General features: G+C 42.2%; 1 protein-coding gene across 1 annotated transcript; it reads right to left on the reverse strand.

Moving 5' to 3' along the window:
- Positions 1–218: 218 nt before the first annotated feature.
- On the reverse strand, positions 219–21,545 carry LOC146171876 (chymotrypsin-like protease CTRL-1). Its single transcript, XM_084586270.1, has 7 exons — positions 21,462–21,545; positions 14,840–14,924; positions 14,176–14,212; positions 6,025–6,104; positions 4,949–5,049; positions 2,722–2,860; positions 219–254 (listed from the first exon to the last, which is right to left on the reverse strand). Exons 1-7 carry the CDS (start codon positions 21,494–21,496, stop codon positions 219–221), a joined length of 513 nt encoding a protein of 170 aa, XP_084442396.1. The 5' UTR covers positions 21,497–21,545.
- Positions 21,546–26,294: the final 4,749 nt, after the last annotated feature.

The following is a 26,294-nucleotide window of genomic DNA, read 5'->3' on the forward strand; positions in this document are numbered from 1 at the left end:
GTCGCATGCATTTCAGCATTACAGAAAGGAAATTGCGAACACTGCTTTCAGCATTGGCGATATCGACATCGACATTTGTTGTCTGATATGTTATATCAATATATCTTGCAGTACCTTCTTTAAAAACCCAACTAAAATGTTGTGCGCCGACAGTTATTTTACACAGTCGCAGTCCTCCTCCGTCGTATACTGCGCAATCTAAAAATCAGCAAAATATTTTACCGCATGTTGATCTTGTTTTCAATCGCGGGCATCTGACGTCAAAGGGGATTCAGTAGAAGACACCGATCATGTTTCCATTGAAAGGCTGCTGAAAGGAACTGCGCCACAGCCTTTTAATATATATGCTCAAAATGTTATTTTCTTCAGTACACTCCAGACCACATGTATTCATTTCTTTTAGGCCATAATGTATTCGGATACACTTTACAGTGTACATGAAATACAATATTTAGGCTGTGGAAGAAAGGACCCTTTTTTCAATTCTAAAAACCTTACCTTTAATCTGGCCTCAATATACATCAATGTTGCGAAGAGTGGCGCTACGAAACTCTGCAAAGGTGTCTGAATATTTTCCTGAGATAATCATCTGAGATCAATACACTAAGGAATAAACATATTGCGCAAATTGTTTCAAGTAGCTACGAGCAATTTGGTGTATGCAATATTATGTAGCAACAAATGTATGCGAATCTCTTTGAAAGTTAGCTAATAACAGTAAGAATAAAATATGTCTAAAAGATCCCAAATAAAATAGAAGCGGTTAAATCCCTGGAGAAATATGTTAAGGAAAGAAAGTCAAGAAAAACGTTTTTGTACGTTTTCGTTCCATAGACGAACAGATTACATTGACTGCATAAGGTTTGTGTAGCTTCAACGCGAGCCACTTAGAAAGCACAGTGCAGATTTTACATTACGTAGCACGGCTACATCAAGTTTAGGCCTACAAATGCGTCCATGAAAAGGTATGTAGACGCTAGGGATGATTTGCAGAACGTTTCCTGTTATTCAACGGCTGATTGACGGATTTTGCCGTACATTTTAGCAGATGCATATAGAACGCGGTTAAAAATATATGATACAATTAGAATACCGGCTTCGGGCAAAAATACAATATGGCCAGGTTGTGCGTACATTGACGCGTGATGCTGTTCAGCTGGCGCTTTTGTGATTGTGAAAGCGTTCGGAGCATCGATTGTACTAGCCGACGGGTTTGTGAGGCTTCTGGTCGCTTTTGCAGCTGCTGGCGTATTCTTAACCATGACGGCGATAAGGAGTCAGCCGCTAAACAGTGAACGCCACCGTTTTGCCGACCGGCTGGTTGTCATTTCAAATCACTGCTTTTGCGCTACTCCTTTTCAAGTCATTTACGATAGTTACAGCATGGAAGCAAAGTCTCCTTTATAGCTTACACGTACCGTCCAACTCACTTCATGTGCGGTTTTAAAAATATCGTGCGCAATCACGGCTTTCTGAGTTTACTAAACCCTTTAAACCTATTAGACTAATTGAAGCATTTAGCTTATGCACTGAAAGCGACGACACTTTTGCTCATAAGCAGCATTCTTAGACTTTGTTTACATTTCTTATAATATCGCGGACTGTGCTACTCCAAAATTTGAACTTCGCAGAGACCGTTCTAAATTAAACCACTGAACAGTGATGGTGCTTGCTTTAACAACTATCTCCACCAATCAGTTCGCTTATATCCGTCAGTGGGGTTTTAGAGCCAAAACATCAAATGAAAGTACAATAAAAGCACTCATCCTTCTCGCTGCTTTCGCGCTTGGATATTTTACAGACGGCTTGAAATTTGACATGAAAGACGCCTGAGAACGCCGCGATATTTCAAGCAAGTGGTATTTTTCTGCAATATAGTAACATAATATATTTTCTTTTTTTCACCGCAGATTATTATTGTTGCATTGTCTATTGCGAAAATGGCATTGAAATTCACTTTCTAGCATAATTGTCTTCTTCTCAGTTCTCGCGCAAGAGAAGAAAACATCGTAATGCCCAGCAATTCGTAAATTTATTCCAATATTGTAATAACCGCTCTATCGGACCGGCGCCATCAATAGCGCGCATTGAGACTGCTTCATGAATGAAGATTAACTATCACAGCAGTTCTCGTTGGCTGAAAAGTTGGCTAAAAAACACAATCACTCTTAATATGTGTCCCCGTTTCTGTGTTTTTAAATTTAACCAGATACATCTTTTAAGCTATGTTGCTTGAATTCGTGTTCCTTGAAATTGTGGCAATGCAAATTATTCTATAGCAAGAATTTGTTAGCCAAGCGAATGCTTGAAGCGTACAACTGCCTTGGTTGGCATGGCGATCAGTGTGCACAATTCACTTGCCAGCCATGGCAGGATGCATTTGGTAACCATGAAAATAACCATTTTTACAGGGAACAATAAGAGCTAACTTGGAATTAGGAATTATTAGTAAAAAACAACTAAATATTACTAGTCAGTTAGGCATAAATAGACTAGATGAATGCAAATAATAGTATTTGAATTAAATAAAAATTTGAATTAGGTCTAATCAGCATAGACAGATGATTGAAAGGTAATGTAATCAATGTTCCAAGGCCATCAGATCAGAAAAACTTAGAGCGCGACAAAAAGCGTTTCATACTTCTGCAGTTCCTATTCAATGTAAACCCCTCAGTTTCTACCCGTGCCATGCTCGCGCTAAACAAAAAAATTTTTTCTTACCTTGAGCATAGCTACATCGTTTGCAATTAGTGTGGAATTGTACTGGGGATGAATTATCATCTTTTTTCCTAGTAGCGTAGGTCCCCAATCGCGTGTGGTTGAATTGAAGTAAACAGTGACGTCAAGGATATCTTCGTTACTATTAGGAAACAAAAATTATCAGAAATCAATTTTTGGCAAGGCTATACCAGGACGATTACTGAAAATCATAAATAGCAGAGGGAGTATAATTAAGCTATTTTAGTAAATTCTCGTGAAACAAAAATAAACATTTCAAATCTAATGCAATGCATAACGAGTTGTAACCGGCTCACCTATACCTTGCAGTAATCAACCTTTCATGTGCTACCAAGTCGGGCTTCGCCATTAAAATGGGAGGGTTACTTTAGAATGAGCATAATAAAGCCTTCTTGGACGATCGGGCTACGCCTAGTGTGCAGGAACTTCCCTGCGGCAAGGTTCAGCTAGTGCCATATATCTGTTTCGCGCTGGGCTAATTGGACATGGTATATCATGGTCCTCCCCACGACCATTCTTGTAGCAAGTGATGAGAAGACAGCCAGTACAATACTGTCATCTACCAAATGATAAAAGCCAATCGTATTTTACTCATTATGTTTGGATGACTCACATTACGCTACGGTAATGCTTATTTTTTTGGTGATGCAGGTTACTAAAATGATTTTTGATGTAAACAAAGCGCGTGCATAGTGGTGGCCAGCTGATGGCCAATCGACGGAAAGCGAAACACTTAACTACACGAGAAAGTCGAATATCGTGAAGCATTACAAGAAAGAGACGGCTAATTTCGATGATAGCTCTTACACACGTTTGCTATTACCGTTGCGTCTCGGACATGCGTGCCTGAAATGTATGCAGACGGCCGATCTTGCATCAACGTATTTGGTAGCAATCGTTTTTGTATAGACTGATACCTAACACCGTTACTTATACGTTTTAGTCAAAAAGCGAAGTGTGAGGGACATATTGCATGGGCTGACGGGGAAAGGTCACATACGAATGCTAAAAGAGATCTTTTCCAAAAGGCGAAAAAGCACGCCGAAAACTTTTGCTTTTCGCGAGAAACCACTTCATGGATCTTACCAATACTGAAAAATATTTTTCCTGAATCTTGCCTTAGGCACGTTGGCGCTATTTACATGACGAAATTTTGCCTAGCTACTTTTTTCTGTTGGCAGCGCCTGTGGGTTATTTTGTTAACGTAAGGCTAACTTTAGTCTGAAGATAGAACAATACAATTCATAGTAGCCGCATTATCAATATAACTCCTGTAAGCTACCGCCAAGCTTCTTGCTAATGAATCTGCTTTGTCATTGTTCCTGTTCCTGTGTTTTGTTGTAGGTCGCCAGTCGGAAAATATGAACTCGTAAGAAGGCTCTCCTGTTCTTTTTGCTGGTTTGGTAGATATTTTTCATTTATTTGTCAAATGGCACGAGCAAAACATTCGCCTTCTCTAATTGATCAGACCTAAAACTTTGGAACTTTTCAAACGAGATATAAAAAATCTTGGTAATTTAGTTTTTCATTAAAAATATTGTCCCTCTTAAGTGGCGTTATACTGCAAAAAATATTGTTCGAGACATGACCCGAATTTGTTTACATCACAATCGTTTTCTTGGTTCTGTTTTTCCTTGCTAGCACTAAACAAAAATCAAGCCAAACGAATGCACTTCCTTTCATTTTGGGTGGTAGTGAAAGAAAAACACAGAGAAAAGAACCTCACAAGAAACAACGCCCGCAAACTGGATAAGCCCGTTTTGCATAATCGATATCGAACAGCGGGTTTATGCGGACAGTTGAAAAGGGACGTTTCAATGATAAATATTTGCGGTTTTAGCTTCCGACAAGGCGAATTCTTGAAAAGTTTGTTGCGCGGACCAAATTACACGAATCATCCAGCAAATGCTTGTGACCCAATACTGGTTTTGTGTTTCATCATTGAAGGAGATTTCGTCACTGATATCAGCTCGTTTGGATATAATGAATCACTTTTTCGGCCTAAAGCTTGCAATTCCGGTGAATAATTCTTCTCGATAATTCCCCCTAGCTTATAGTTAGTAAGCAGGTTTGCAAATTGTGTACTTTTTTCTATTTTTGTTTTGTTAATATGGTGATAAAATCTTTTGTGGCCAATATTTCATATCAACAGCCCTGTCACACGACACTATTACTACTCAGATTCAGAAATGTTTCTCAATGTACTCACGGAATAGACAAGCAGTGAGCAGCAGTTAATATGACGCGGTCCGTAATGATGCTTCCTGCACAATGGTACAAATAATTTGCTGTTCTCATCTCGAGCCTAACCTGTGACAGAAAAACATGAACTTCAAATACTCTTCTCCAATCACATCTGCATATGACACAAGACCCAACGTGCAGACGATGTGGGGCAAAAGCGCACAGTTAATGTTCACTCGCGATTGCATGAATGCTGTTTCCAGCTTCCTCACTGCTGCTCGAAAGTGGTGTGATCGGCAGTTGGCTTTAGCGGAAACTGCACGTGCAGTATCGAAGCACATGCCGCAAAATGATAGGGGCCTTGTCTGGAGTGCACATGGTATATCTAGCGTAGGCTCAATGATTGTGTGGTGGTTGACAGATTAGTTGACTGATCGAGTGAGTAGTTATTTTTGATTATTAAATAAAACCGATGCGATGTAGACGATAAATTTCATTCATGTCTCGCTGAGAATGAACGCCTGTGATGGAACCTGTGGCCGGGCATAATGCGGCATCGCCGCCTAACATTGTCTCGGATACGCGGAATTATCTAAGAGCTTATTTGAGGGTGTCGTATTGTGATAGTCGTTCTCGAATACTAGTGACACTTCATACGACCTACGTTGAGAATTTGGGCGGAGATGAACTCTCGGTATCAGGCCCTGTTGGTACAAAGGCGGGACGCCGAGGCACGGTCATTAAAAGCGGGCCAATGAATGAGAAAGCTTTTCCTTTCACTCTTAAGGCGAAGTTTCAGCGTCTTCCTAATCTTTATTACATCAGTGAATCCGTGGATCATATTATTGCAAGGTATCATTATCCCTTTGCAACAAACCTTACTGGCTGAGCGAATCTTTGAGCCTTATGGTCAAATCTTCGGCACTCTGTGAAACAGCATGCGATAGGTCATATTTTTTAATAATAAAGTATCTATACATTTCTGAACGTTAATATTCTTTTTGTTTTATAGCTGCATTTTTTATTTACAACAGTGGAAGCGTAACATAAGCAAATTATGCCTCTTTTGAGTGCAGGCGATAAGGCCAATGGCCAACATACGATCCATGGCATTGCTGTTCGGTTGATGAGCTCTCCGTGTACAATCCGTGCTGCAGGTTCGGAATCCGCATATCCACAGACTGGAAAAGTAAAATGAAAGAAAAAACGCTGCATCATTTCGAATATTTAGTAATAAAGCCATGGGTAGTTGCAATATTTTGTCGAGAAAAATAAAAGCTACATATATGTTGCTCGGAATGCAATGCAGGAAGCAAGCAAAGGGATGTGCAACGCGAACTAGTCCAGAATGCAAATAATTGTGACCATAATTGAATAACGTAAATGTATCTACGGCGCCAAATTTTTCAATAATTTTGTTTAGCTTAATGGTTTACGTTTCAAAAATCGACTTAATTTAGGTTTTTAAATCAAGGGCGAGCTGAGTGTAGCTAAAATATTATGTGCGTAGAACACTGCCGTCGAAGGCATCATTTCAAATTTTGGAGAGCGAATATTTGAATCTTGTCTCAAACATTCAGGTCAACGCAACAAATCTGACCGCTAAAATTGTGTCATTGAAATCAATAATGAGAATTTAGGCTCTCTGGTGGCAGTCAGCAAAATGTGGAAGCGGAGCTTTAATAGATGCTGCTATAAATTAAGCGGTTTGTAAACTTTCGTTTTTCATTAAAGAAACAACAATTAGAGATCCCTTCTTTAATTGTGTTGGGCATGAGAGATTTCAAACAAACATTTTGATAATATTTTCATCGGAAGTGTAATAAGGTACAAACGTGCTCTTAAGGGGCGCCCATTTTGTAACGGGATTTCCCCGCGCTTTGTTACTGCTCTCCAGGAATTAACCCGAGGCCTTGAAAACGACGCAATGAACAGCCCACCAGAGTCCGTTGCCATTTCCCCATCAGTTAGCTCCTCGTTGTTATCTTCCCCCGCTTCAGTGCGACGCAACCATAGGATGAGCGATGGTAAAGGCATTTCCGCATTCCTTCCACTTAATGCGAATCTTACCCAGCATTTGCATTCTACTGTGTAAACCAAATGCATAATGTAAACCCACTGCTCCTAAATGGACCATTTATTATTTATATAAAAGTGAATCAGTATAGTACGGAAATAATTTGTGCTGTTTTTAATAGCCTGTCGTGCCGCCAACCATCCAGGTGGTGTGGCCACATCCGACTGAGTACGCCTTTTGCAACGTCATCCTGTACAACTTAAAATCGAACACTTTAGCTACCTAACGGCGCCGATTTCGTCGTATCTTTACACGTGACCATAAAATGCGCCTGACCGCGCACCTCGCTCCTTTGGCAGGTGTGCTCACCCACGTGGAAAGCCGATGAATATATGTGTTACTCTCTCACTGGCACGTGCGTCTAACAACGTGATGCGCCGCTGGTACAGTGGCCGGAATACAGAAGTGTTATTTTCAACAAGCGCGCCTAAGGGGAGCGTTGAAGCCATCTAGTGATGCATCCGCTAGACGGCTCGCCCTCCCGCTGACACGCCAGATCTGCGCATGAAATGCGTGCTTGAACTCTGGAGTGCACCCCTGATGTGGGAGCCTTACGTTGTATTTTGGTGCATATTCTACTGACGGTGTAAGATTAGCCGGCGACAAAGCCACTGGTTTGCACCTCGTTACAAAAGCGGGGAGAAATCGTACTAGAAGGAGTTGTTCAGTGTGCCAAAATTATTCAAAGAAAAAAACAGTGACGTTTGTGAGCGGGTTTGGAACACACTTACTGTAACGTAAGCGTTGGAATTTTATTCACTGCGCAACTGCGAATAATAATTGATAGAATTATTGAACGATCGTGGGTGGTCCCTATGTAAGCGTGTTCCGGGCCATTTCTCTGACCTTGTCTTGAAATACATGAGCCAAAACCCGTTTCAAAAACAATCATAAGGTGAGGCTTCGCCCATTGCGTCAGCACACCCATAAAAGCGACGACGTATAACCATCAGTAAGGGGCTGCGGCCACTGGCATGTAAGGAGTCTGATGACGCGACGGCTAATTCTGAGCATAGATTTTCCTTTAATCACAAGCACACATAGGACCTTTCTGTTACGTCATAAAGGTTCGAAGCCAACAGTCGGCGAGGCCAAGAAAAACACTGGGGATTGTACTTTGTCTTTCTTTTTTTATTTTTACTTCTGTAATCATATAATTTAGTAATGTCATTTGTTTAGGGAAACATAAATAAGCACAAAGTAGAAGGAAAAACAACGTGACGATGGTGGGAACCGAACCCACGACCTCCGAATATCGCGACTTTGGAACGATACTCGCGGGCGCGGGTTCGGTTCCCACCATTCGGGACCTTACCATCCTGTTGTCACTGCGTCGCACTTTCCCAGTTACCTCTACATTTTGGATAATGGTGGGGGTTGAGCACAGTATGAAGTCAATTTCATTTTTAGTCTCTCCATTAGGACGTTTCAATTTCCCTTTCAGGTTCTTCCGTTTCCTGAAGAAGGTATTCATGATTCTTCAGTTATTGCGCTCTGAAAACTCGACTAGTAACTCCCCCCTGCTATTCCTAGAACCAATGCCATAGTCACCTACTGCCTGGCCTCCTGCCTGCTTTTTCCCTACCCTGGCATTCTAGTCACCCATTAGTACAGTATACTGGGTCTTTACTTTTCGCACTGCCGATTCTACATCTTCGTATAAGCTTCCAACTGCCTGGTCATCATAACTACATGTGGGTGCATAGGCATGTACAACCTTCAGTTTATACCGCTTATTAAGCCTATTTACGATGCCTGCCACCCTTTAATTATTACTATAGACTTGATCTATATTACCCGCTATGTACTTGACAAGGAAAATTGTTCCTAGTTCTCGCCTCTCCGGTAAACCTCGATAACACAACATGCCCATCCTTCAGTATAGTATATGCCTCATTCGGCCTCCTAACCTCACTAAGCCCTATGATATCCAATTTCATACCCTCTAGTTTCTCTAACAGTACTTCTAATCTAGCTTCACTAACTAGGATGCTAACGTTAAATGTTGCCAGGCTTACAATGGCGGCCTGTCCAGCGGAGCCAGAAGTTCTTAGCACCCCCTGCTGCGTCTGACCGCCACCGTGGTTAGTTGTTCCGCAGCCGCTGGTGACTGAGAGCCGGGTTTTTATGGAGCTAATTATGAGAGGTTGCTGACAGTGCACCAGGGTGGCAACTCTTGTTCTGGTGAGGTAGTGCGTTGCCGAAGGTGTTCACCGGCATCAGGTCGCACCCCAAACCTGTTTATGCAATTCCATCGACACGCGTTTTTTTCCCGGTGGAGAATTGCACGGCACCGGGATTTGAACTCTGGTCCTTTTGCATGCGAAGCGGATGTTCTACCATTACGCCACCACTGCACTTATACATAACATTCATTGATTATGAAAAATCATTGAATTCACTAGAAACATCGGCAGTCATGCAGGCATTGCAAAATCAGGGTGCAAACGACATGCATGTGAATGAACTGCAATGTGTATATATATATATATATATATATATATATATATATATATATATATATATATATATATTTACAACTGAAAAGCAAATGAGGAGCTCGTTATTATAAAGTTTAAAGGGGCTGATAGTCTACGAGTGCAAAGCGAACATTGGGGATTTCTTTTATTTGATGTTTTGTCATTGGGATTTGACAAGAATTATTTTTATAGTCATTATCAGGATTGTTTTGGATTTATTTTTCTTCATCCTGATAATGATAGGGCATTCAGTGTCCAAGGATGGCATCCTTCCTGATCCATCTAAATTCCGCGCTGTTGCTGAGTTTCCGAAGCCAACATCTATCAAGCAACTGCGCAGCTTCATAGGCTTATGCTCCTATTTTAGGCGTTTCGTTCGGAACTTCGCGACCCTCATTGCTCCTCTGACGCGACTTCTCAGCACCCACAAAGATCTTTCTGCCTGGTCGCCGGCTTGGGATACTGCTTTTACAAAATTGCGCAGGATACTGACCTCAACCCCCGTATTGCGCAATTTTGATCCGGCTGCTCCTACCGAAGTGCACACCAATGCCAGCGACGCCGGCCTCGGCGCTGTTCTTGCCCAACGAAAACCAGATGTTGATGATTACGTTGTGGCGTACGCAAGTCGAACGCTGACCAGGGCCGAGACCAACTACTCGGTGACAGAAAAGGAATGCTTGGCAATTGTTTGGGCGCTTCAGAAATTTCGGCCATACTTGAATGGGCGCACTTTTGATGTTGTTACGGACCACCACGCTTTATGTTGGTTGTCTTTACTAAAAGACCCCACCGACCGTCTCGCCCGCTGGTCGCTTAGGCTACAAGAGTATGATATCCGACTCATCTATCGTACAGGGCGTAAGCACTCCGACGCAGACGCTTTATCTCGCTCGCCAGTGTCGCCTGACGCTCCGTTGTCCCCTGCTTCCAGCTCCACCTTGTCTTCCTTGTCCATCGACGACATGCCATCAGACCAGCGCAACGATCCGTGGCTTACATCACTAATCGTTCTTACGAACTCGTCACTTTCAACGGCTCCTCGCGCCCTTCGTCATCAAGCGCAGCATTTCGCCCTTCGTGACCGTCTTCTGTATCGACGCAACTATATGCCAGAGGGCCGTAAGTGGCTGCTCGTCGTACCTCGCCACCTCCGAAGCGATATCTGCGCATCTTACCATGACGATCCGCAGTGTGGCCATGTGGGTGTGTTTAAGACTTATGAACGCTTGCGACAGCGCTTTTACTGGCACGGTATGTATACCTTCGTCAGTAAGTATGTGCGTTCGTGCATCGATTGCCAACGTCGCAAGCCACCTCCTCTCCATCAGCCGGCTCCACTACAGCACCGTCCGTGCCCATACGGACCATTCAATCGTGTTGGCATCGATTTGTATGGACCTCTGCCGTACACACCTGCAGGAAATCGTTGGATAATCGGGGCCGTCGATCACCTCAATCGCTATGCGGAGACAGGAGCACTCCAGGATGCCACCGGACCCACTATCGCGTCCTTTCTTCTTCATCATTTCATTCTGCGGCACGGTGCCCCCCGTGAACTTCTAAGTGATCGAGGCAAATCTTTCCTATCCGAGGTTGTCGAAGCGCTCCTACGCAAATGTCAGACCATCCACCGGACAGCCAGCGCGTACCACCCTCAAACCAACGGACTTACAGAGCGCTTCAGTCGCACAATAGGTGACATGATGTCCAAGTACATCGCCTCCGATCACTCCGATTGGGACAAGGTCCTCCCATTTACAACTTACGCCTACAATACTGCCGTTCAACAACTACCGGATTCAAGCCATTTTTTCTGCTGTACGAGCGTGAAAATTCGTCTCCACTCGACACCATCCACCCCTACCGTCCTGATATCTCAGGGTATACATCACTTTCAGCAGCTGCTAGGCACGCTGAAGAATCTCGCAAGCTGGCTCGCTCGCTTACTTCGGACGAGAAAGCCCAGAAGAAAGTGCACAGCGGCAGCAGCCACTCTGTCCACCAATTTCCTCCCTAATCGTACGTGTGGCTCTGGGTCCCATCGACACCACCCGGTCTGGCCAGCAAGTTTATTTTCACGGACCCTACCTAGTGCTCTAACAGACTTCTCCCGTGAATTACCTAGTTGAACCGCTAGCCGCTTCCACCGACCTTCACCGCCGTGGGCGTGAGATTGTTCACGTCGACCGTTTGAAGCCTTACTACGATCCCGCATTGATGGCTCCTCTTTTCTGCGGGGGCCAGATTGTAAAGAAGAAGTTCCGGTTAGGTGGGCAGATCACCGAGAAAGAGGAAGAGGAAGTGATTTTGCGGACCAGCTGACTGCAAGCTAGGCCACCCCCGCCTCGGTCCTGCTCGCTACCAGTGCCCGCTACCAGTGCTTGGATCCTCGCTTAACATTGGCAAATAAGCAGCTTACCTGTATCGCTCAAGAGGAAAGTATATAACAGTTGCGTCTCACCTGTACTCACCTATATGAAAGCTAACGAAAAAGGTTCTACTTAAGTAGATTTTAATACAGAGGGCTATGGTACGCAAAATAGTAGGTGTATTTTTGAGGCATAGAAAGCATGTTGGGTGGATATGAGAAAAAACTGCGGTTAATTACATTTTAACGGAAATCGAGAAGACGAAGTGGCATAGACAGAACATATATTACGAAGAGAGGACAACCGGTGATCGCTAAGGGTACCAAATTGGATTCCAAGGGAAGGAACACTAAAGGTTAGCTTAAGAAGTTCGCAGGGGTCAACTGGACGCAGTTAGCACAGGCCTGGAATAATTGGAGAAATATGGGATAGGCCTTCGTGCTGCATTGGGTTTAGTCCGGCCGGTAATGATGTTGTTGATGTTTTTTGTCAACGGCAGGATAAAAATGTCATGAGCATCGCGTGTCTTTAGAGACCTAGCAAGGCCTAACCACAGCCAAACTGAGGTTTAACGGGGTGTTCCAAAGCTTTCTGTTGCATAAGCAGGGTTAGCTGAGCTAAGCCACTGCCATTTTCTCAATTTCTCAGATAAATTGGCAATGAATGAATGCATGGATGAAATACTCGTGTGCAAAACCAGATAGTACATGGTAATTAAAAAATGCATGCAGTACTTTCCGACCGAATTGCTCGGGTTTCTGTGGTAAGTGTTTTGTGCTCACTAAAATAAGCTTGCGTGCGCACCAGACATTGTCCGCTCTGTAAGTCTTGTGCGTGAGCTAGGAGGTTATACTCGTAGTTTTGCATTGTTGATTTCATATGCAGAGAGGACACAGAAAGATGTCTACACAGGTGAGGTGCTTCAGTGGTGTGTAAATCTTGCATTGCTCTCTATTGTGTATGCGATGGAAAACTCGGCGCCAGTAGTCGATGGATGATTTCCGCACCGGCCATTTTATGTATAGAGGCCGGTACCCTTGCTGTTTACGTTGCCTCTGCTCATTCGGGCGCAACTGCACCTCTGCATCATTGCCTACCTTTAGGCCCACTACGTATTCTGAGATGCAGCCTAATGTAAGGCATATTAACAATTCCTCTCCGAATTTATTTCCAGCGGTCAACTACTAAAACGGTAAAAAAAATTATTTCTTTAATTCCTTTCTAAAGCACGTTATTTTCCCGCGTGCTCTGACGTCTTGTGTAGAGATGGATATTATGTAACTCTGTAGGAAATGTTTCGATGGACATAGGAAATCTTTGTCGGCATAATTAATATACAAACGCTTGGAGGAAAAACAAGATATAGATAGATGGATTTATTGAAAGGAAAAGGCAGAGAGGTTGGCCCGAATGATTCAAATCTGGCCTGCTACTCTGCACTGGGGAAGGGGAAGGAGAGAGAAAAGAAGGTCATGATGGGTGACGATGTGGGAGAAGGCATATGAAATATATATACAGACACAGCAGCTTGCTTTACAAGCGCGAATCAAGTCCGCTGGCGCTCAAATAACGGCAAAGAGCACGCACTGCCTGGACGCCCTTCCCCTTGTCCTGCCAAGCGCGCAGCAGCAGTTCCTCGGACAGAGGCCTCTTGTCTAAACGTTTCAAGGAAGCAGCTAGCACATTTCTTTTGAAGGAAAAACAAGTAGTACACTAAATCACTCATCTCGAAATATACAGGAGAGTTAGTGAATTATCTAAAAGACGGATGCTCAATCCCCGTCATGACCAAAGCTGGGGCACTGATTCATTCTTGTAAGATATATTTGATTGCTTTGCATGAATTTATTTCTTAGAATATTTCATTCCTGCGGGTAAGAAGAAGTCATTCTGGACATTTTGACTGGCACTGGCCGTTCCCAACGTTTATATTGGAGATTACAATTTTGAAAACCAAATTTTGAAGAAAAAGACAATGATGAATTCATTTTATGGAAATAGTCGTATCCGTATAAAGGAAAATCCCTATGTATCTTGCATAACAGAATTAAAAAACATCTTTTAGGTTCGTCATGCTTTGATAGTGAGCATTGAAGAGAAAGAGGGGCCGAACCGCATCAAGGAAATTTGCGACTACACAACAGCCACTATGTCCGTAAAAGCTATTATAACATGGATATATACAATTATTTGCAGCGCGTTAAACTTTTTGCGAAGGTAACTCTTCTCTTTTCGATAAAATGCAATTTTGCTGCTTTGTTATTACACACGGACACGGAGATGTTTTAAATCTATATAAAAGTTTGTTGTAAAAAATACTCACACTTGTGATTAATCTTCCAGGGTTTCCAACCCGTTGCCTAGAAGAATAAAGAAACGTGGTAGATGAGATCATATTTAGGCCACTGAACCATCTTTCTAGTTTACTCCTAGCTATCGAAAAGCAACGTATCAAGGAATAAGCTGCCATTATGGACACTCTCCGTAAACCACACGCTACAGTTCCACTCGACCATCAGCAGTTCCTTACTTGGAACATTTATTTCAACAATGCAGATAGGAAGCTTATTGGTACTATAAGTATATAAAGCATTTTCATTAAATCATACTTCTTTTTTATTGGGGCAAGTAATATTTCCTGATGCACAATCAGTGCCTTCGTTGTCAGAGTAGTCTTGTTGCTATAACTTGATTGATGGCGAGGGATACCCCCCCCCCCCCCCCCAGTTCAACCTTTATGCAAAAAAAAAACAGCCTTTATATTATATTCTAGTTTATTGGCAAAAGAATTGAATTGTGACAAGAATCAAAACTGTGCACCTTCAGGATGAAGTACATCAACTAATTCTAATTAATGAAACTAAAAGAACTGACGTTATTAGGAAAACTAAAATATAGCATAAATATTATCCATGCCACATTCTAAGAAATAAGCGCAAAAGGTTTATTCTACTGGGATATGATAACAAAACCAATTTCTAACTTACCTTTTGAAAACCGAAGGCGAAGAATGGGACCAGAATCGCACTCCAGTGCATAGTCTGCCGCTTCACCCTTCGGATTACCGTATTGCTGGAAATTATTTCCCCTACATTAACGCGTGGCTAACATGCAGTGGTAAAAAGCGACGTTGAACGGATAAGGACGCAGCATGCCTGCCGATCTAGCTCCGCAACGCGTTAAGGTTCAATACCTTATTTGAAATAAAACGTTCCCCCCTCAAATCCTTAGATCTCTTAACCATTTTCGAGGGCAGATGCAGGCTTTGCGAGAGACTGTCAAAATTCAATTACAGCTGCTTGTGAAGCACTTTAAGCGTTTATTGTCGCTTTGAACGTAGTCCGTCTTGGGACCTTTTAGAAAGCTTGACAGGAATCTACCCCTATTTTGCGGTTTCCCTGGACACATAATAACACCTTGCAAAGGTTCGAGTAATATTTTGCGTACACCGGGGATGTGGCGTTTGAATAGATATTGCTGCTCAATAAACACGCTGCCACTTTTATGTCAAGAAAACAATTTGTTGTGTTCGTGTTTTATTTATTGAATTTACTATTTTGGGAGTATCGTTCATGATTTGACATATCCGGCACTACTTTCCGAGAGCGATATATTAAGCTCTCCAGGCAATTTTCATGTCTACCCTTATTCCCTTTTTGAAATTAAGCAAGTGGTGATTCATTCATGGGCTTTTTTGGTAAAGCGAAAAAAGTATTTTGTGAAAAGAATTATCTCTCTGAGAGCTTAATTAGTGATATGTAATATTCATAAATAGGATAGCGCACAAGCACATATGGCACCACACTAGACTTTCCTTACCCAGAATATCACCAGCATACACTGTGTGCGATAAGAAAGTAGCCTGTTCTGCATTAGTGCTACAAAGCTGGTGTTTCAGCAAGCTTTTTTTCAACAAGATGAACCCAGCCATGTTGTGCCCAAGATAAAAATGTTTAATCAACAGTGTCTGAAGATATGCAACCAAAATGATACGCAATGTCAAAAGGTGATTGCACGAGGCATTAGCAGAAGGTACGCGCAAATAAGAATAAGCAGATGTATGCTTGTAGAAAAACTATGTGCGCCAAGCTGTTTTCTCAGTTAAGATAGATTTTGACTTACGTTATCGACAAATTGTATGACTTGAGAACTGCTACACAGAACAGAAATAAGCAGGAAATAAAACTATTTTAATATTGGATTCACCATACACAGCAATGAATGAGTCCGAGTTTGAAATAAAATTTTGTTTATTTGCAACTACCCTGAACCCCCAAGCATTACAGCAGAGGTGTGCGCTCCAGGGATATCAGCTTAGAGAATTTTAATATAACAGAATAATAAAAGTGAAATTAGATCTTAGGGGCAGTAATAAAAGCATACATTTGTACTAAAAATACATTCAAGGAAATATATAATACATATAAATTACTTATGCCGGGGAATAAAAACATCTTTTTGCGAGAATACACCTTGTGGGCTCAACTTCGTCTTTAAATCTTCTGCTTTATACCAAGCGCAATTTTTTCAACTTCCACTGATCGAATATTGTGTCTTCGATCGGTGAATTTAGATTTTCTGTCCTATGCACAATGCCGCATAGGGCCAAGGAAATTCAGATAACATAATTATAGAATATGAGGGCATAATCCCCACAAACCCATGCGAAGAAGAGCTGAAGAAATGCCCTCCTCTGTTCTTCTGGACTACGGCCCTTTCTTTAGAATAGGTCAAAAGAAAGTTCATTTTTAAATCAGGTCAAAAGAGCATGCTTTCTGGCAGAAGGAGGTTGACATGAATGAAAGCAGGACATGACATCATTACAAACAAAAATGAGGCGAAGGACGCGACATAAATATCTGATGCAACATTTGATGTGAAATTGCATTCGACCTGATTTCGTCAACAAAAGCCACACAGCAAAGGCACTGACCAGCGCAGAGGAACAAAATATAGAAAAAGAATTTAGTAATTCATATTTTTGCTTATAAAATGCTTTACTACGTCAAGGATATTTAAAAAGAGGCACGGAAAAGTAATTGTGCGTGATCTGAAAATCCTGTGATACTGCTTTAGAGCAGGATAGCAATAATGGATCGTGGGAAGGAAAAATGAATGAGAACGGCAAAAATAGAAGAGGGAATATCCCTAAAATCCCTTTTCTTCTAAACGTCGAAAAAAACGAATAAAGAAAGAGAGTACAAGAGCTATGCGTGGCACGACACTATGTTAGGTATTTAGGTATATGGCATTTTACGACGCATAATCACTGTGGCTATCATTCGCGAAACACAAGAGATACTATTCTAGAAGGGTCCTAAGTGGTTGTAGAAAAAACGCGAGACATCAGGAAGTCAGGAACGCGAAGTAAAAATAAACGAAAGACTATGATGATGGTGATGTCGTCAGTCGTAAAGGCGCGTACCCACGGCAGGAGGCAGACCAAAAAATCAGACGCTGGAGATGGGTAATCTGCCGAGAGAAATGCAGAAGATGTCTAATTCACCTTGATATATTTTTAATATCATTTATAACCATTTTTCAACAAAGGTGGAGTGATGATGCGCCCTACCTCTTGGAGGCTTTTATTTGTTCAGTCTTAAAGGCGTGAGCTTGACTGATCAAAACTTCCTTCTGGATTTATGGTACCTTGCTGTGCGGTAGCCCAGCCTGACAATGAACGAGTCAAATTCACCAAAGTTATAGCCATGCTAAACTAATATTCTGAGTTTAACATTAGGAGGTTTTATGATGATCAGAACTTTGGCAAATCAATGCCTGGATGATTAGTAGGTGAACAGCCGCAAAACAATGGGAATGCGAGAAGCGGATATCTAAATATTTCTTTTTTGTGGTTTTCTCATCACGCATTCTTCTCGACTTAATCGCAACCGTTTTTTGCTTTTTTATGTTTATATTTAAAAGCATCGCAATTTCCTAATAATATAAATTTGTGCAGATAATGGCTATATCTGCTACTGTATGCCAGGGTACATGTGAGTAACAGTATCCTGTATGATATCTGCATGAATAATCATGTGTGGAAATTCGCGGAGAGTTATGGAATCAAGTTTAACACTTATTTGCTCGGTCAAGCTAAACTATGGTCTTCCGTAAACTTCCTTAATCTGTCGCTCCATACTTTCCTCTATAACAAGGCAACCAGAGTGTACTGACCAGCTTTTATAAACGGCGAGTTAGTACCGAGTAATAAAACGGCAGCTTTTACGCGCTGCTTTCTTGCAGTACCAGCCAAACCGTTCTTACTACTATTGCTACTTCACGCTCATGTGGTTTACCCTAATAGCCTAAATCTACATCTCGTCATTCCGAGTGACCCAGCACAAAACCGTATCAGAACTGTGGCTAGGGATTCAAAAATGAATCGACTTCGAACAACAACAACACAACAAAAAAAAAATTGTCTTCCAAAAGTCACCAAGCATTCCAAGAAAGACGGTACGCAAAGGAACCAGCCTCTTCGCTCAACAACTGATCGGGAACGACGTGGCGCATGGGCACCGGGACTTTTCTTTCGAAAGTTAAAATTTACAAGCGCCTAGTGGTCAAGGGCTCGACGAATGGCCACCTTGACAGGAATTACTTACTGACCAAGTAAACATGGTCATGTCTGTGATTCATTTTACACTTTTTAAGCGCCTGCCACAGCGACGCTTACAGAAACTATAAAAACAGACCTCTATATTCTCCCGTGGCATGAAGTGCATGGGAAAGCTACATATGTAATTTTTCTGTGTTGCTTAGTCAATTCAGCTTGCGTGCCAGATCACAAACCTATGTCCCCAGTACCTCCGAATAGATCAGCTTCTACGTTCTTGTGATACTCTGCGCGCACGAACAGCAATAGCATCCGTAAAACATATCTGTGCGAAATGAAGTGAATTTAAAATTATGCTCTAGAAAACAACGTCTTATTACGCTTTCTAACACTGCGAATTTCGGTGGCGCGGCAGCCAACATAGCAATGAGTACACGGCGTTACATAGATGATTCTGCTGCTCGTTGACTCCTGTGTGTGACCTTACGGCTGTCACGCTTGAACCAGCCGTGTTGGTTATTTACGGAGCTATAAATAATAATGAAAATTGCAATATAAGATGTGTGACGTTTTAAGAGTTCCCTAGCTTTGTAATAATATTCTCGTCAAGTAAAAAAAGTCATTTACTGACTTGCCGTTTGCTGTGCATGAACGCAGAAGAGAAAATGTGTAAACAAAAAGAAACTTTGCCAGCTACCTACCTAAATATTTGAATAAGCATGACGAATCCTTGAAATTGTCATATCTGATAATGCAGCGATAGAGAGATGTTCTCATTTGAGGCTCCCTTGGCCTTGGAAAAAAAAAAAAACTCATGCCACATATTTTTTCTACATAAAAGAAATGCAACTCTGCTTGGGCACCTAATTTCTATTCATGCTCATTTGTTTTGTTTTTCCTCCTGGCTTCTCTGTTTTCCATGTCAAGCCTTTTCGTAATTTTGTGATGTTTGGTCTTTTGCTCTTCTGTGAACACTTTGCTGATCTCCTCATTAAATCTTAAAATTTATAGGTGCCACTAATTAGTGCGACAGTTTTTGTTAAACCATATGATTTTCGCGCAAACCTTTCCCGAGAGCGAAAAGGAGAATCTGGGCAAGATGGTCTGATATTGATAATGTTGGTGAGGAGCGCAAACAAGAAACATGGCGAAGCAAAAATAGACGCGAAAAGCACTGACCCGCAAAACACTCTCTTAAACACTCTCGTTCGCATGGGTCGCGTACTAACCCCTACCAAGACGCAGCGAACTATTTATATAATATCACAGCCGTGTTTCTTGATAACCTATTGAAATGTACTTAGAGCCACGTTCCCGCAAGAAGGAGTATACCTGTCACAACAGTAGGCGCACAATAAAAAATACGAATATCGGGGCAACATAGTGGAAAATGTCAAACTTCTGTTTTGAATGCACTCTACAGCTAGAAAAGCTCTTTGATGTTCGTTCTTGAGAAGTAGACGGAAATGGAATCATTCGCGACATATTTCTAATCCTCACGACAGGAAAAAGGGCTGTTACAAAAGCGGTACGCTTTTGATACCAGTTGAGAAGATTCTGTTTATGTCGCACAGGAAGAACGCCATAAAAGACTACTTTTGAGTACATTTTCAGTTTCCAGTGCTTCTACATCATTGTGACTGTCAAGAACTTTTCGCGCTTTTCATAAGGCACGCTTAGAACTACGTACATACAATACTGCCGAGCTCACGTCACTAAAAATTGTTTATTATTTTCTTGTACAATAATAATTGAATAAAAGAACCTAAAATTTTCAAGATACTGCAAATTACAGATATAATCTTCTTGGTTCTGGGCTACATAAGGGTGGTTTGGAAAGAATTTCGTAATGTACTGTATTTATTACATAAATAGCAGTTGCAGTCTTTTTTGTAACAGAACATTTCGCGAACAGCAGGTAGTCAGCCGCATGACAGCGGGTTGTTCTTTTTTGTGCTGGCGTAGCGGTTTGTGTAGGCAAGTATCTTAAGCTTAGAAATGGCGTGTAAGGATTAATAAACACACATTTTGTCGAATATTTGCCTCCATAGATCGGATAAGGACGAAAAGTGGCTTCTGTGTGCACAATAGTATGCATGGATGTCTCGGTACCTTCTGAAACATGCTATTACTGAAGTCTTTTTATTTATGCCTGTGTATCATTCTTATAGCTGGTTTCACGTTCTGCTGCAATCTCATGAATTCTTTACTTGAGCTTCACACAAGTTTCAAGCAGAGCCCTACTCAGTGTTGTGCTCCTGGTGGTGCTGGGCTCGATTGGTGAGTTAATGAACTTAATTTCGCGGCTCAAGGTGTTGTTTGCTGTACTATGTGAAAGAGTCTTTAATATTCTGGCAATTCTGGTATTGAAAAATACAAAATATTTTCATTGCAGGGGTTATACCCCATGCGCTCATACGCTCACTTGCTTAGACTAGAACAACGGGAAACAAGAACCTCAGGACAACTCCTCTCAAGTGTTACTACCAATCCATATAAAAAAGCGAAAGATCGAAGCCGAGAGTCGGCGCTTGCGCTTTTGTATTTTGGACATATTTGTGGGTATCAATAAAGCACGTATTGACCTTAAGTAACGCTTTTAATATTATTGTCTCTATTCACAAACAAAAAAAACTTAGCATATTTAGTGTAACGTGCTTCTGATTCTCTGAATAAGTCAGACAGTCTAATAACAGTCGAATAATGGTTCCTATGAGCCATGCCATAATTTTATCATCTTGTAGTTTGATTGCGATTACTGTTTTGGCGAATTGAGAACATACAGCTTAATTCACTTTACGCTGTTCGCTATGGCCGGAATTTTTTAAAGCCAAAGAAGAAAGTTTTTAGAACTCTTCACCTCATCAATAAAAGTAATGATTGGAAACAAAATGCGGCCTTCCCTTCTTTCTATTTCAAGCAGAAGAACAGCAGGAACCTCCAATAAGCACGAGTTATGCACTCTAGCTTCATTGCAACTTTGCCTAAATTTTTCTCGGCTATAATGCTGCCTCATTTTGTTTTTCTAAAAGCTCCCATATAACTCTTACCTGGTGATTGAAAATGCGTGTTGGGTCAATAACATTGGCCCCAAACGGAGCGAGACGTATCAATTACCTTTCGGCCTTTGTGTTCACGTGACTTACAGGGAAGCACAATGCAGGATCAAGACTATGCTCCCTCAAAGGCAGCTGTAACAAAAATGAAACCATGGAACTTCCGAGCGTCATATGGCGAGTTTATTGGTAAGGCTTTCAATAAGGTGTCACAACCGTTCTCTTTTCATGTTAGTATTTATCACTTCAGTGTCTTTGAACATGGTTTTCCTTTTACACGATAGCATAACTTCTTTTAAACGAATCACTGCGACTGGCTGATGCATTTCGCGTATGTTTGTCAAGAAATACACATTATGAACCTTCTCTCAGAGTGCAATAAGAGTTCCTTTGCAAGTTCTCTAGGTCAATAGCTTAACTTGCATACATTGAAATGCTCAGAATTTGTGCCAGTAATTATTTGCAGCACAATAAGAAGTACCAGGGGAATATTCATCATTGCGGTGGTTGCAGTACCTTGCATGCTTCATCCAGTCCCTGCAAATATTTTTTTCGAAGATATTTTAAGACTGCAGGTAGCTCACAGGTACTAACATTTTAGGTGTAAAATCTTTTCCAACTTTTCTCTTTTCAGCCAAGAAGTACCCGCTGAAACTTCCAAGATTCGCGCTGGCGCTACTTGTGGTGCTGCTGGTTTTCACCTTCCAAAAAGCTGAAGCTTGCAATAGCATTTGGTGCGCTTTTAGGTGTGAAATGAACACGTGGAAGACAGGCCGCTGCGTCCTCGGATACTGCTTCTGCTGGATATTTTGAGGACACGTGTCACTTCCTACACGATATGCTCGGCCAAACATTCGCACTCTTCCTGTGCTTAGAGCAAGCTATCGTTAATACATAATAAATGACGGATGTATCTGTCGTGTGGTTAACGTGACACGATATAAAAGAGGTAATATATAAAACAAGAAATTTTCGCAGGTAATCATTACAGCAATATCTATTTTTTAGGAATAACACTTTAAGCATTTCGAAACTGTCTAATGGGGTTCAATAGCCGAGTGCCATAACCACACATCAACAGTAGCTTTTAGTTCTTACATATGGTTCCGCGGCGGTAAACTGATGCACGTAATAATGCGACCGAAGATGGTTGATTACGTAGGGAGAAAGACAGAAGGAAACAACTTTTATTGCCAAAAGAGTGTGATTAATAAAGCATGCCGGCCTGGAGATGATTTAATGAATCTTGGCGGTCCTAGCGCGAGCGCTCCTGCCCGCGCCACTGTCCGCTTCTTCCGCTTCCGTAACGTTACAGAGGCTACCGGCGATCGTCTCGATCGTGGACGAGGCTGTTTGTCTATGTCGATGCGGTCCATGGTGTGGCGATGGGCGTGACTAGATGGCATTAGAAAAAGACGAAGGAAGAATACAACGGCTTGCCTAAACGATGATTCCCGATGAAGCCTGGTCCAGAACGCCTTCTGGCCGCAGGTTGCCAACACCCGATGGCGGAGGCCCAGGCACGCACCGCATGGCATAGGCAGGGGAGATGTCTTCGAGAGTAGCGGTGTCTTGGGTTGTGGGGTCTTGATCATTGGGATCTTTTGTTGGTACGTCGGTCAACGGGTTCATATATTTTTTGCTCTCTTGTGTCTTTTGGTCGTGTGTGTGGGGTCTCGTGTCAGTCTCTCCTTCGTGTCTTGTGGTCGGGGCTAGGGAACAAGCGGTGGAATGGCGGGGTCACATCGGGTCCGGCAGGCTGGTGATCGGCCACGCTATTCCGCTTAGACCTTATGCCAACAACGCAAGACACCTGGCGCCAAAGCTACGAGCCAGAATGAGGAGATGATTTACTTAGCACCTCCAACCAGATGTCACTGGTCGGCAGGCCGATGCACACGTAATATATAGAGAGAATGGTCAATGTTTGATAGATGATTGAATGAATTTCGGCAGGCCTAGCGCGAGAGTTCCCGCCCGCGCCACTGACCGCTTATAATTAGTCGCGGTTATGCTCAAAATTCTTATATACACACACTCACACACACTTTATACAAACCAATGATGCGCTGCAGATCTCCGCTCTCCTTAAAGAAAAAGACAGCAAAACGAAGGGAACAATATAACAGCTTGTTAACAGCGGAAGCCATCCCGGTTAAATTATTTTCTTCATATATGTCGTTTATTGTAGCATAATTTGGGTGAAATAAATCCTTGCAGAACAATAGTTCCACCTCTGCGGTCCTTCAAGCGCATCTTTGACAAGTTATGAGGTCGAAAGTGAAATCCTTGTGATAGGGTTCGTAATCAGATTGAGCAAATCCCACAATCTGCGAATTTAGAGCAACGTCCTTTTGCAGTCCTATGTAGCTCGTCCCAAAAGAGAATGGCCTCCTTGCTATTGATGATGCAGTGTTTCAATATTTCACACAAAGTACACAGATGAAAGCTCATCTAACATCCCAAATAATTTTCCGAGCAAGCCGTGTGTTCATTGGTCGCCTTCGGTGTGTAATATTCCTTACAACCATTCTTGCATAAATAAATCGGCATTTTGCGGACCCGCGTTAGCGCATTGTGGGCTTTATGGCCTAGCGACCCAGCTGGTGTTGGAAAGAGCACCTTTGTCAATTCCGTGAATAAGCTCTTGCGCGAAAACTAAAAAAATAGTGCTTATTCGGAAACCGGACTATCAAAATCCGCACCGGAGAATAGACGTCCTAAATAAGACTCCGTTTGTAATAACCCCTAATTACTGGCCATTGTGGTGAGTTTTCGCGTATTTACAACTATGTTTATTAAAGTTACTCCGAAATATTTTGTTTTAGGTTCTGAAGAGACCTACCTGGAGCTAATCTTTACTGGAAAAATAACCAAGCACACCGATTCAGATATTACGTAAAACCTAGCATCAAAGCTTTGTGCACAAATGAAGGACTATGACCTGTTGGAGTCGCATACTTCGAGTCTAGTGGCTTCGTTAGCTTTCGGTTGTGCTGTTGAATTTCGGGTTCACATGATAGCTGCACCTCATGCTGTAGAGGCTCTCTTCAGGAAACCGGTGAGGAACTGATGCTGAAATGACAGCTCCTCCTTCTGTTGTGCGCATGAGCTGAACAAAAGCCCATTCCTTGCATAAAATCAGCAGGCTCTAAAGCCACTATGTCGTCGTCAAAGTGTGAGTTTAAGCAGGATGTTTTGGGCTGCAAATAAAATATAAATAGCATAGCGCCACGAACATTAGCCGACTCAATGCGCACCCGGCAAGTCACCGTTCCTGGTCACATAGATAAAACATCAGACCATCGCAATCTTCTACGCTGTCTGCATAGACGACGCCACACAAATACAGATCATTGTTAACGCTAAACTGGTGCCAGATAAACGTACATGGTAGATTAAGTTTTCTTTAGGTGTGCCAGGCCATGAAGGACGCTCCCCCACGCAGGGGTTCGCTTTGAGATCGACACATATATCTGATAAATGAAGCACATTCATCAAGATGTCCCAAGCCGAACGCACGTTGGCATTGTATGACGAAACGACATTCTCGACCTGCATAATGCGCGATGACCCAGAACCGTAAAAATCTCAGCTATACGCTCGTCACTTTCAAATAAATGGTATGAAAGATCATGCGGAGTTATGAGAGCGTCTTCTCTGAGAGTGCACTCTGCAATATCCAAATTGATAATGGCCTCCAAAGCGTCGATGAGGGTAGGTTCATCTGTTTCAGGCATTTTAGCGCTATTGTCCTGTTCCCTCTTCGTCCTTTGTGATTTTGAGCGCTTCGCTGTATTGACGATGAACCAACACGCCGAAACATTTTCCCCTCTGATTTTAAAAAGAACCGGTTAGTTGTTTACTGTAAAAAGAATTATTTATGCTCATGCAATGTCCTAACAGGAATGGTGTTAGAATACAGCTGAAAGATAACTAGGTTGACAGTAGATCTTACAGGCTCCAGTTTGGCTCGTTGCAGTATCTGCTTTTCTTTTCCACTGCATTGCTCCATTCTATACGAAAGTAGATGCTCGTGCCGTAGACTAAGTCCACATACACATTTTTCCTTCCTAAAAATACCAAGTATACTCTATTTAAAAACGTATGCATAGCCACGGCCGTGACAGAGTATTTTAAGGACAAAACAACTTATAATTATATTATCTCTTTTCAAACATGGCACTAGATGTAGATTAAACGTATTTTGTCGGTGCTTTAGTAAAACAAATTGTGGTCGTATTGGTGTGCTGTCGGTTTGTTAACAACCCACCATGAAGGGAACCCATCCGAAAATGACCCCCAAACTAGCTGTAATAGTGGATTATTGAAAACCAAAACTAATTATTTACGGGGAAAGCCATGTTGCGTAGATCTCTGACTTTTGTCCAGGACGGAACAGAGCAGTACTGTCTAAACACATCCGCGCCTACAGCTACTTTCATGCCCTTCCAACGAAATTGGTTTCGCTGCACTGAACTTATGCAGCTGTGCCGCCTGAACACAACTGCCAATACTAATATTACGCTACAGCGTCCATTTGCCACGCATTCAAAGATCCTTCCATGTTGACCTCTTCGAGGAAGTTGAATCACGGCTCGTTCACTTTGACGGCGTGATCACCGACGAACACAACGGCCACCGTACTTGTCGGAACGTCTACATCACTTTTCAAGGGTCCGCCATGACTTGGCTTGAGAATGTTGATTCGAACGGTGGAACTTGGCAGGAATTTTGTAGTTAGCTTCGACTTGATTTTGGCAGCCCTGAGGAAATAAAAGCTGCACAGGTTCTCTAGTGTCGAATCCAGAGACCCAAAGGAAGTGT

This window comes from Amblyomma maculatum, unplaced genomic scaffold (assembly GCF_055883805.1).
Source record: "Amblyomma maculatum isolate TAMU_Amacu unplaced genomic scaffold, ASM5588380v1 scaffold_17, whole genome shotgun sequence".
Classification (NCBI taxonomy): Eukaryota; Metazoa; Arthropoda; class Arachnida; order Ixodida; family Ixodidae; genus Amblyomma; species Amblyomma maculatum.

What these genes read in the sequence shown, in the direction of transcription:
- LOC146171876 (XM_084586270.1), bottom strand. Translation starts at nt 21,496, where the DNA reads ATGTTATTGACCCAACACGCATTTTCAATCACCAG. An exon ending in CTGGAAGATTAATCACAAGT is followed by an intron (nt 6,105 to 14,175) that starts GTGAGTATTTTT and finishes TTACTTTTCCAG; the next exon opens with TCTGTGGATATGCGGATTCC. An exon ending in GCTCACTGCTTGTCTATTCC is followed by an intron (nt 2,861 to 4,948) that starts GTGAGTACATTG and finishes GTTTCCTAATAG; the next exon opens with TAACGAAGATATCCTTGACG.